At 44.3% G+C, this 12,875-nt stretch overlaps 1 protein-coding gene across 10 annotated transcripts in view; it reads left to right on the top strand.

The window, feature by feature from the left end:
- Positions 1–12,875, top strand: part of DNHD1 (dynein heavy chain domain 1) — a 63,139-nt gene that overhangs the window by 34,071 nt on the left and 16,193 nt on the right. For all 10 annotated transcript variants that reach the window (XR_008319143.1, XM_053307669.1, XM_053307673.1 and 7 more), the window contains one exon: positions 11,714–11,816. Coding sequence is in view for 9 of the 10 variants with exons in the window: in XM_053307669.1 (XP_053163644.1) it covers positions 11,714–11,816 (103 nt within the window). In the remaining variant the exon portion in view is untranslated. The remainder of the gene's footprint in view (positions 1–11,713; positions 11,817–12,875) is intronic.

Raw genomic sequence — 12,875 nt, 5'->3', positions numbered from 1 at the left:
GGAGCGTGGGTGTTGCAAGGGAGAAGAAAGGGAAGGAGGAAGGAAGAGGAAGTGGCAGGAAGGAAGTTCCTAAGAGTAGCAATCTACATATCAAAGGGATAGGGTCAACAGTAGAGAAGGGATGACCAATGTCTTGACTCCTCTAGCCCTCTGACTCACTAGTCTGTCCCCCTCTGTCATTGAGGCATGAGACAGCGCAGAATCCTTCACTTCCAACACTAGAGGCAGAGATAGACAGGAAAGAGATTGAGTCCTCAACTGACTATCTCTGCTCTCAAAAGGTTACTGGTACAAAAGATCAATGCTATCTGGATCTCCTACACTCCCTCATTGCCTGTCGCACCGGTTCATCACTCCCATCTTCTCATAAAGCATCTGAAACCAATCTCTTGGTAGTGGCTTGGTCAGTCCATCTGCCACCATCTCTTCAGTTGGGTAGTTAACATAAGAACAGCCCTGCTGGATCAGGACCAAGGCCCATCTAGTCCAGCACCCTGTTTTACACAGTGGCCCACCAGATGCCGCTGGAAGCCACAGGCAGGAGTTGAGGGCATGCCCTCTCTCCTGCTGTTACTCCCCTGCAACTGGTACTCAGAGGCATCCTGCCTTTGAGGCTGGAGGTGGCCTATAGCCCTCTGACTAGTAGCTGTTGATAGACCTCTCCTCCATGAAGTTATCCAAACCCCTCATAAAGCCATCCAGGTTGTTGGCTGACACCACATCTTGTGGCAGAGAATTCCACAAGTTGATTATGTGTTGTGTGAAAGAGTACTTCTGTTTGTTGGTCCTAGAGTTCCTGGCAATCAATTTCACGGGATGACCCCTGGTTCTAGTGTTATGTGAGAGGGAGAAGAATCTCTCTCTCCCCACTTTCTCCACACCATGCATGATTTTATAGACCTCTATCATGTCTCCCTGCAGTCGTCTTTTTTTCTAAACTAAATAGCCCCAGGTGTTGTAGCCTTGCCTCATAATGAAGGTGCTCTAGGCCCCTGATCATCTTGGTTGCCCTCTTCTGCACTTTTTCCAGTTCTACAATGTCCTTTTTTAGATGTGATGACCAGAATTGTAGGCAGTACTCCAGGTGTGGCCACGCCATAGTTTTGTATACGGGCATTATTATTATTTCTTGTTTACACAGTCAGACAAGTGCTATTGACTGGTTTGTTTCATCCAGACATCAAGTCTTTCCCAAGGACCTGGGATGGCTGAATTTTATCATCAAGACTGTTGTTTATTATAGATATCGTCACAAAATATAGGCAGTTCGCAGTAAAGTTGTTTTTTGTAACTGGCTGATGGTGATTTCTGTGGCCCCATGGTGTTGAGGTGCTCTTCAAGTTGTTTTGGAATTGCACCTAGGGTGGGCATTATTATTATTATTATTAATTATTATTATTATTATTATTTCTTGTTTACACAGTCAGACAGGTGTTATTGACTGGTTTGTTTTATCCAGACATCGAGTCCTTCCCAAGGACCTGGGATGCCAGAATCTATACTGGAATAGGGAGGGGGGAAAGAGCCTTTTCTCATCAATGAGCCAGGCCAATTGGTAATGCTGTTAAACTAAAATAAAAATAATAAGATGCAGGAACAGGGAAAAGCCATAACATAAAGTTATCAAAGACTTTGTCAATAAACCAGTCCAATTTGTAATCCAGTGGAAACTAAAAAGAGAGAAGATAATACAGTTAAGATTTATTTTGAATCTAAAAACGTATGTATCCAAATCTTTTTAACTTCAGAGAAAGTGTAATGCCAGGCAAGTAAAACCCATCTGTACTTGAATGAGTTTGTGAAACATTTAGCTGTATCAAAGATTGAATATATAATCTTTCCCCTAAGTCCCATCATCTAGTCATTTCCAAGATCTGACAGAGTAACACGTGGATCTCCAGACGTTTGTTTATCAGTGCAACTATCCTGCGATGAAGCCTTATGTTGTTCAGATTGCCCTGTCTTACGAGAAGTCATCTGAGATCTAGCCTCTGATTTGGTCTGAGACCCCTCCTGTGGAAAAGACAACTTTGCAGTCATACTGTCCATTTGTGAGGAGATCTTATTAAGTTCTCCCATAACTGAGAGAAAAAATTGGTTCTAAGACATCATTTTAACAGACATGGTAATCCCTATTTTTTTTAAACAAGCCGACTGGAATGACTGTCTGCAGAGAAAAGTAATTGCTAAATTCCCTACTTTGTTTACCACCAAGCAATTTCACAGGGAATAATAATGTTCAGTACATGTGTGGTCTTCAAAAAGCAACTTCACAAAGGAGTTTCCTTCAAGTTAGAAGTAGGCCCAAACTGAATTCCCTCTTAACAGTAGTACCAAGCAGAATAAACAAGGGAATACTTGGGTTTGACTGTACTTTGGTAATGTAGAGTTCCCGAATAATGAGTCACCAAGTAATATTTACAGGGAATGCAAGAGTTAATATAGGAATTTACCTAATGGTAAAGTTCCTCATCTAATGTCAGGCACTAAAGTCCAGATTAACGCATGTCCGTTATTATCTGGCAATTAAAATAACATGAACTATTTTTCCCAGGGAGAGAGGAAACAGTTAAAATAACCCCCACTGTCCTCTGGCAAATTAGAATATGCTGCGTTTGGGAAGTTTTCAGCTTTCTCAAGTCCTTTATGAAAACAAACTGGAGCCAAATGTTCTGCTTCAAGAGAAGGGGAAATTTCTCATGGATAGATGAAGCTCTTCACTAATTGTTCAACACAGTCTCGTGAAGAATTCAAAGCTTTAAACCATGCTCCTGAGACTGATTGCAATGGTCCTTACTCAAAGATTGCTTAGGTTGTAAATCCTCAGTCGTCATTGAGAGCTGTAAATATTGTCACTTATCCAGGCAGAGTCTTCATGACCTTTCTAGGAGGTTAACACATTTTATAAAGATTCAACCATACGCAAGTCCCCAATCCCAAGTCAATGAAAAATGCTTTAAACTATAGTTCTAAATTAATAGGCGGGTCTAAAGACCAAAAGTCCATTAGTATCTGATGATTAACATATTAAAGGTTCCTCTTCTTCCCAGAGGCAAATAATGGTTAGTTTGAACTCCAGAGCAGATAGGAGTATACCATCCGGGGGAGCTGGCAGCTTTCTCAGGATAGCCTGCAGATGTTCTGCATGAGAGATAGGAAGCCAAAACTCTCACAGCCAAGAAAGAGTCTTCTTTACCAGTGCCATGCAACCAACGACCCCGCTGATGGCGGGCCCACTGCCAGAGGCAGCGTCCCTTATAGGGCCAGAGATGACCTCCCTGGTCAGGTGGAAAGCTGGGACTGCTGAGTCACTCCTGGGCCCCGATCCTGCAAAGCAGCCACTACCAGAGGCCACAGTCATGGAGGGGGCTGGCAGATGGTTTCACCCTCTCCCTTTCCTGCAGGCAGGCACTTGCCGGCAGCAGCAGCAGATAGCCAGCACCGGTCTCTCACCCTGGGGGCTGTCTGGGAAGCAGGTGGTCTCTCCCTCTGCTGCAGGGCTTCCTGTCGGCTGAGGCTAGAGGCAGCGTTCCTTATAGGGCCAGAGATGACATCCCTGGTCAGGTGGAATATATCTTAATGTTTTTGCTGACACCAGTTGTTTCTAAACATTTTAATATCCACGTATGAGGCAATGAGTCGAAGGCCTTGTAGTCAATCCATGCAACACTTAGATTTGCTTTTCTTCTCTTGCAATTTTCTAAAATCATTTTGTCAATCAGCAGCTGGTCTTCTGTGCCGCTGGTGTTTGGGCAATTTCCTTTCTTTTCAGCTGGAAGCTGCTTATTAATTAATAAATGTTGCATCACTTCACCTGCTATTATTCCAGTTAATAATTTGAACATGGTTGGCAGGCAGGTTATCGGTCTATAATTACTTGGAACTGCACCTTTGGCTGGGTCTTTCATGATGAGATGAGTTTTCCCAGTTGTTAGCCATTGTTCAATATCATCTCCTTGCAAAATGTGATTGAGCTGTTTTGATAGTTGTTTATGAAGGCTTGTTAGGTGTTTAAGCCAAAAGCCATGCAGTTCATTGTCACCTGGTGCAGTCCAATTTTTAATTTTCTTTGCTCTTTCACTTATTAATTCTGGTGTTATTATTAGATCTTGCATTTGTTGGTTACATTTTTAGACCTCTTTTACCCATCCTGCTTTTTTATTATAATCTATTGGATTGTCCTATAATTCTTCCCAGAATTGCACTGTTTCATCTTTATTTGGTGTTTCTATGTTTCTTGCAGTTTCTCCTTCTATGCTTTGGTAGAAATGTCTCTGATTCGACTGGAGTTGGAGATTCTGCCTGTGTTGTGTAATTCTGGCTTCATATCTGCTAATCTTCTTTGACACTGCTGTTATTTGCTGCTTTATTATTTCCAGGACTTCTCTCATTTTCCTTGAATCTAGGTGGTATTTTTGGATTAGATACTGTTTGGTGTTTTCATTCTTCAGCTTCTTGTCTTTTGTATCTTTCAATTTACTAGCATCTGATCTAAGCCTGGAGATTTTATTTTCTAATCTAATCTTCCATTTAGGTGATGTACTGCTTTCTTTTTTTACAGGTCAACTGATCTTATATCCGAGCTCTTGTGTTGTTATTGTTGCTGCACTGTACATTAGTTGGTTTGTTTCTTGCAAATTATTGGTTGTTATTTCTGCAAGTGCAGCATTGACATCTGTTAATGCCTGAGCAAGTTGTTTTTTGGCAACTGTTTTTAGAGCTGGAAGTCGAACCCTGGTGGTTGTTTGGTTCATGTGCTCAGTTATTTTTTGCTTTAGTTCTTGTTGCTTTTCTGTTAAATGGCATTCGGGTTTTTGAGGTGAAGGCAAAGGGGAGGTTGCCTGGTTTTGATTTTGAAACAGTTCAGCAACAGTGGCATCCTCTATTGCCAACACCTCCTCCACCTGCGCCTGAGCAACTTCTTCAGTTGGTGGTAATTCTTCTTCCATATCTTGAGCCTGTGTTGCTCTTTGCAGTTCTTCCAGCTCAACTTCTGTGAAGACTTTATTTCTTATTATGAATCTTCTCTGCTCTGCTAGTCTTTGTTCTGTTATTTCTGTATCTGGATGCTTCTCTGTCCATATTTGGTACATTCTTTTAAAATAACCTCTCCTAGTTGGACTAGACTTGTAATAGCAGATCATTATTTCTTTGTTGGTGTTTTTCGCATATTTTTTCCGGTTAAGCAACATTTCTTCCAGTAACCCTGCAGTCTCCAGCCCTGGTTGCTCAACTGAAGATCCTGAGTCCTATAGCCCACTTGCCACCAGATATTATTATTATTATTATTATTATTATTATTATTATTATACATTTATAACCTGCTTTTCCTCCGAGGAGCTCAGAGCCGTGTACATGCTTATTTTCATCCTGGCCCAGAGTCATCCAGTGAGTTTCATGGTTGAATGGGGATTCGAACTCGGATCTTCCTGGTCCTAGTCCAACACTCTAACCACTATGCTATGTTCTAGACAAATTGATGGAAAGCATTCTCAGGGGTAAAACTGTAAAGCACATAGAAGAACTGGCATGGCTTCTGCAAAGGCAAATCTTGCCTCATGAAATTTTGGAGTTCTTTGAGAGTGTCAACAAGTGTGTGGATAAAGGTGATCCGGTTGACATAGTATACCTGGACTTCCAAAAAGCTTTCGACAAAGTTCCTCCTCAAAGACTCTTGAGAAAACTTAGTTGCCATGGAATAAGGGGACAAGTACGTGTGTGGATTGCTAAGTGGTTGAAAGACAGGAAACAGAGGGTAGGTATAAATGGAGAGTTTTCACAATGGAGAGGAGTAAGAAGTGGGGTCCCCCAGGAATCTGTACTCAGATGGTTGCTTTTTAATTTATTCATAAATGATCTAGAAGTTGGGATAATCAGCAAGGTGGATTAGTGTCATTTGCAGATTCTGGGAAGTGAAATCTAAAATGGATTGTGAGGAGCTCCAAAAGGATCTCTACAAACTGGGGAGTTGGTGACAAAATGGCAAATGCGGTTCAATGTTGGCAAGTGTCAAGTGATGCATATTGGGGCAAGAAAACCCAACTTCACATATACACTGATGGGATCTGAACTGTTGGTGACTGACCAGGAGAGGGATCTTGGGGTTGTAGTGGATAGCTGGTTGAAAGTGTTGACTCAATATGTGGCAGCTGTGAAAAAGACCAATTCCATGCTAGGGATCATTAGGAAGGGGTTTGAAAATAAAACAGCTAATATTATAATGCCCTTATACAAAACTATGGTGCAGCCACACTTGAAGTACTGCATACAATTATGGTATGCATACAATTCTGGTCACCACATCTAAAAAAGGACATTGTAGAACTGGAAAAGGTACAGAAGAGGGCAACCCAGATGATCAGGGGCCTGGAGCACCTTCCTTATGAGGCAAGGCTACAACACCCGGGGCTATTTTGTTTAGAAAAAAGACGACTGCGGGGAGACATGATAGAGGTCTTTAAAATCATGAATGGTGTGGAGAAATTGGATAGAGAGAAATGTTTCTCTCTCATACTGTAACACTAGAACCAGGGGTCATCCCATGAAATTGATTGCCAGGAAATCTAGGACCAACAAACAGAAGTACCTTTTCACACAATGCATAATCAACTCATGGAATTCTCTGCCACAAGATGTGGTGACAGCCAACAACCTGGATGGCTTTATGAGGGGTTTGGATAACTTTTTGGAGGAGAGGTCTATCAATGGCTACTAATCAGAAAGCTAGTAGCCACCTCCAGCCACAGAGGTCCTAGTACATATCCACAGAGTACTCCTTTCTTACTTCTGCAATTCAGCTTGTTTCTCTTTGCTTTGGGTAGTATGCATATACTTCACATCCAAATGCTCTGATATCCTTTAGGCTAGGCTTGTATTCAAACCATAGTTCAAATGGTGTCTTTTCTGCTGCTTTGGTTGGCAATCTGTTCTGCAAATAGCTGGCAGTCATCACTGCTTCTCCCCAAAACATATCTGCGAAACCTGCATCTGGCCATTTCTAGTAACGAGTGATTCTTCCTCTCTGCCACACCATTCAATTGGTGCGTATAGGGGTGCGTAATCTCTTGTTCAATCCCCTGTTCCTTTAGGAAGCTTTTCATGTCATTTGACTTGGACTTGCCTCCAGTGTCTGACCTTTGTCTCTGAGGCTTCCTTCTAAATTTGTTACTGACTAGTGCAACATACTCTTTAAACTTCTGAAACACTTGTCTCTTCTCTCTCAGAGTGTAAACATAAGCAAATCTTGAGAAATCATCAATAAATGTGTGTATGTAGCGATTGCCACCTGTGCTTTGTTCCAGCGAACCACAGAGATTACTATGAATCAACTCTAGGTTGCACTGTGACTCTTTCTCCTCTCTCTCATGAAAGGTAGGCTTCACAGCTTCAGCATGAAGGCAACAGTCCCCTCTGGATGCAGCCTCTCTGCATGACTGCCCTTTAAAGTCTTTCATTAATTCCTCCTTCTCCAGCTCATAAATCACCTTAATATCGTGATGGGCAAGGCAGCGGTGCCAAAGAAGGCCACACGACTTGTGACTGCACCTGTTGCTAGACGTGCCCTTTCATTGATGGAGTCCAGTTCAAACCATCCATAATCAAATCACCTCCATTTGTAAAATAACAATGCTTGTCTTTGGACTCATCCTTCTTCATATTTCACAGAAATCCAATTATACTCCAGTGATGGCACAAATAATGCATCCTTAATAGTAACAGCCACACATTGTCCATCTGGTAGCTTACAATGCACTTTTGCAGCACCTCTCCTTTGAGCAAAACAACTTCTACCATCTGCAAGGCAAATCAGCACTCTGTAATCCTTATCCAATTCTGTAAATAGTTCAGTATCTTTCAAAAGATTTTCTGTTACTCTATGCAAAATACACATTCTTATTGTTTTTAATCATGGTATTATAACTTCTAAGTTTGGATCTGCCCATCATGTACTTCTGTTTATGAGAATGTCCTCCCAGTATGGAATTCTGATGGCTTGTAGCATCAGGAATCTTAACCTTCTTTGTCTCTCCTTTTGTCTTGTTTCTGTTAGCAGCTTATCAGGGCAATTAGCATACAAATGGTCTTTACCTTTTCACTGAAACATGATCTCCAGGAGGAGAAGCCATTTCTTGCATTCTATGAAAATGTTCAGCCAAGTGTCCAGAGATATATTTTAAATTTATGGATACGTCTGATACTTCAATTGCCATTTTCAAAGCATGCTAACTCAGGCAATGAGTTTAGAATGAATCCCACAATTGCAGCCTCACTGAGGTCTGTCCCCAAGTCTTTAAGCTGTTTTCCCAGATCCTGGATTTGGCTTATGTGTTCAGTGGGATTTTGTCTCTCATTTAGCTTCAAGTTGCAGAGCTTTGGGATGAGACAAACTGTATCGCTGGGGCTCTTGTGATTATAAAGTTCATCCAGCCTCTTCCAAACTTCACTGACCGATTCCTCACCCATAAAATTTGTATATAATTTTGGACTTACATGCATCCCAAGGATTCAAAGAGTTTTCGTGTTTTGAGAATCCCAAAGCTTTCTTGCATCTGCTTGTTGCTCACCAGGTCTTTGTTTGTCCAGAACATTGTAGAGTTCTTGGCTCATCAGATAGGATTACATCTGAAATGACCAGTGGCTGTAGTTTGAGCCATCCAGCTTGGGAATACTGAGGCTAATCTGGCTGGATTCAATGTTGTCTTTTTGTTACTGTAGCTGTGCCTGTATCAATCCTTAGATCAGATATGAGTCCTAAAAACCCTATTAGGGTCTGGGCATAACCCTCTTGGGGAGTGACTACTTACATAGCAAAGTATTTCAGGAGCTAACTCATTCCCATTACAGCAGAAGTTAACAGGGTCTCGGGGGCAACAGCTTGTAAATGATAAGCATGGAGATTCATGTAAGGTTAAACTAATCTATATTATTCACAAGATGGTAGAAAAGACCTGTATTTAACTTCTGGCTACATGGTGGTCAGAGAGAGAGCTAGAAGCATTTTGGAAAGAAGAATTACTCACTCTGGGAGAAGTCACTTCCAGGATGTTCCTGAGTACAACTGAGGAGGTCTGTCTCCAGTTGCCACTGATTTGTCTGACGGTGACTTGGAACCAGGCCTTCTCTGTAGCTGCTCCTAGGCTGTGGAAGACATTCCTGGCAGAAATCCGTGGCTTGGGTTCATTGTGAGCCTTCAAGAGAGCCCTTAAAACCTATTTCTTTGGTCTGACCTTCCAGAAAGCCAGCTGTAGAAGGGGAACTTCCCAGTCTACTGCACAGAGTGTCACATGTATGACTATTTGTTCCATGTCCTGGGTGTGTGCAGGGTGCAAGGAGCTCCTGGCTCTGAGGGAACAAGTTTGTTCCCTCAAGACCAAGGTGGCAGATCTGGAGAAGCTCAGAGAGACAGAGAGGCATGTGGATGAGACCTTCAGGGATGTGGTAGAGGCATCCCACTCCTAGGCTGATAGCTCCTAGATAGAGGAAGAGGGAAAGGCACCTAAAGAAAGCCTTGTAGAAATGGAAAGGCCATCCAGCCATAGGTATGTGCACAAAACCGGTTTGCCTGGTTCAGTTCGAATTCAAATCAGGTTTGAACCAGGAGGGAGTGGTTCGGTTTTGGTTTTGTTCAAACCTCCCCCTGGTTCGGTTCGAATTCAAACTGGTTTGAACCAGTTCAGACACCCAAAAATCGGTAGGATGGTAGCTGGCACCCAGGGCTACCTGCCACCCAAAGCAATCGGACACTCATACGATTTTTTTATGAATTTTTGAAAAATATTTTTATTTTTTTCTCATAGGGTATAATGGGACTTGAACCAGCCCATTATTCCCTATTGTGGAGCACCCATGGGTGCCAACAACCATGCAGACCCCGAAGCAATTGGACACCCCTATGATTTTTTATGAATATTTGAAATATTTTTAATTATTTTTCTCATGGGGTATAATGGGACCCGAACCAGCCCATATCCCCTATTGTGGAGCACCTAGGGGCACAAAAGTGGGGTGGGTGGTAGACAAGCGGGGTACCTACTATCCACAAAGTCCAAGGCAATCAGACACTCCTCTGATTATTGGTGAATTCCTCATAGAGAATAATGAGGATTGCAGCAAATGTATAGCTTCACGTCGGGGAGAAAGGGGTGTCCTAGAGTGGAGTGTGCTGGGTGGTAGTTCCCAAGGTGGGCAAGGAAGCTATCAGAATTATTTGAAAGGAATTGGGCAAAAGGCTGATTTTTAAGTGATTTTTGAAGTTTATGTGACTGTAAGGTTTTTCTCCATAAAGAAGCATGGAGGTGTCAGCAAATGTATAGCTTCACGGTGGGGGCAAAGGGCTGTCCAAGAGCAGAGTGTGGTGGGTGGTACTGCCCAAGGGGAGGGGCCAGGAAGCTATCAGAATTATTTGAAAGGAATTGGGCAACAGGCTGATTTTTAAGTGATTTTTGAAGTTTGTGTGTCTTTATGGCTAGACCCCAAACCTCCCCACTAGCCTCCATCATCTGCAGACACTCAGCTTCGTCTGTTGTGAGACTTCCACTGGTCTCAAGCACTGTTCCCTCTAAGGCGTGCACACATGCGCGTGCGCTCACAAGTTTTCTGATGTCCGCTCCGTTCATTTTAGATCCCGCTCAGGTTGAATTAGGAAGGTCCCACTCTGAATGCACATGGTGCGCACACACAGTGCCTCCCAGAACAAAACACATTCCGCACAGAGATGAAAAAAGTGAGAGGGACGACTGGCCTCAACCTCAGAACCTGGAGCTGCTCTGTGTCATTCCCCATTTCTGGACCTGACCCTTTTTTGAGCCGTCATTGTCCATGCTGCTGCTGCTGCTGCTGCCCTCTCCAAGCCACAGCCTTCTACAGCCACAGCCTTGGGCCTGAAACGATGTATGGCTTCTCCTCCAGTCCTCGATTTTGACACAAACATTACCTGACTCGAAATGCTTTCTTTCCTTTTGTCTTCGAAGAAGACTAAATATGTGGGTGAAATGCCTGAACCCTTGAAGCAGCTGCATCTGGCTCTTCCTCATCCCTTCACCCTGTTCTCAGAAGCATCCAGAAAGCTACTCAGTACTGCAGAACGGAGAGTCAGCCTGAACCCCCCACTGAGTTCAAATTGGTCCCCGTTTGGATGAGAAGTGTCAACCAGTGTGACTCTTGTCTCCATGGACTCCTGTTGTGCCTGCAGACTCTGAGTTTGTATCTGCACATGAAGGACGGAGCCCCCTCAGAGCCGCATTCCTTCACAACTTTGCCGATGGTCTTCAGTTTCCCGGGGGAAGGCCTTAATTTGTTGGGTTTTGATAGGCTGTTGCAGATTTCACACAGAGAGACACCCCCCTGCATTTCCTGGCTAGCAAGCCTTTCACTAGCTACTTGGATGGTTTCCTAGAAAAAGAAAGTGATCCAAGTGGCTAGCAAATTGTTTGCTAGCCAGGAAATGCAGGCGGGGGCTGCACGTGCCCCAGTGCACCTGCATCAGGGGTGTGGCCAGCAGCTTGATGGGGTGGCCTCAGGTGATGCCAGGGCTCCAGTGTTTGGGCCACCCAGTGCAGAGAGCAGTGTCTTCTGAGGCCCAAGGGAGCAGGGAAAGCACATCCAGGGGACTGATGAGAGCAGGGCAACCAGTTGCCACCCCCTGCGGAGCAGCCAGTCTGACCCAGCCCTCGGCAAAGGCCCTCATCATCCCTGTTTCACTGCCCTGCTGCAGGATGAAGCTGGCGCTGCACAAGATGAATGAAGTGAGCAAGAAGCAGCAAGAGCACACACGGGATGCCCAGATGCTGCAGCAGAAGCTGGCCAAGCTGAAGGAGGTGAGTAATGCCTGCAAAGCAAGAGTTACTGTATGGAGCTCCGCAAGGCTCCATACTGTCTCCAGTGCTCTTTAACGTCTACATTAAAACCGCTGGGAGAGATCATCAGGATATTTGCTGCAGCTTATTCAATAAGTTGATGAAACCAAAATCTATTTCTCCATATTGATCTCTTCAGGAAATGGCATAACTTGCCTGAATGCCTACCTGGAGGCGGTAATAGGTTGGATGAGGGATAGCAAACTGAAGTTGAATCCAAATAAGACAGAAGTACTGACTGGGGCGGTGGGGTCGAGACCCAAGAGATGGCTTAGATCTGCCTGTTCTAGATGTTACACTCCCCCTGAAAAACCAGGTTTGTAGCTTGGGAGTGCTCCTGGATCCAAAACTCTGTCTGGTTTCTCAGGTTGAGGCGGTGCCCAGGAGCGTTTTTTATCAGCTTTGGCCGATACGTCCGCTGTGCCTATTTCTTGGAGGCAAATGAGCTTAAAGCAGTGTTGCATATGCTGGTGAACTCCAGACCTGACTACTGTAATGCACTCTCTGTGGAGCAGACTTTGTACAAAGTGGTACAGACTGTGGCAGCCAGATTGGTCTCTGGGACAACCTGAAGGGCCCATATAATACCGATTCTGAAAGAACTGTACTGGCTGCCAATATGGTTCCGAACGAAATACAAAGTGCTGGTTTTGACCTTTAAAGCCCCTCACAGCTTGGGCCCAAGAGATCTGTTGGACTGCATCCACCCAGAGGCCATCTTACCCCTGGACCTTGGGGCCTCGGTCTGTGGCCTCCAAGTTCGGGGGGGCTTCAGATGACGGGGGCGGAGCTCCGGCAGCCACCCTGCGCCCACCACGCTGCTGCCTTGCCACACTGTACCTCCGGCTGTGTTTCTTCCCCATAATTTAAGCTGCCACGTGTGCAGCCGAGGGGTGGCAGCCGCGGGGCAAGCCGAGCAGGTGAGGTGGCCGGAGTGACTGCTGGGCCTGTCCGTTTGGCCCAGCGGCTCTTGATAACGGCTAGGCGCGCCAGCCTGCCTACGCAGTTGAAATAGATCAT

The sequence above is a fragment of the Hemicordylus capensis genome, chromosome 3 (assembly GCF_027244095.1).
Source record: "Hemicordylus capensis ecotype Gifberg chromosome 3, rHemCap1.1.pri, whole genome shotgun sequence".
NCBI classification, from domain to species: Eukaryota; Metazoa; Chordata; class Lepidosauria; order Squamata; family Cordylidae; genus Hemicordylus; species Hemicordylus capensis.
Note: the sequence above shows the minus strand (reverse complement) of the source record. Positions and strands in the feature narration are given on the sequence as shown.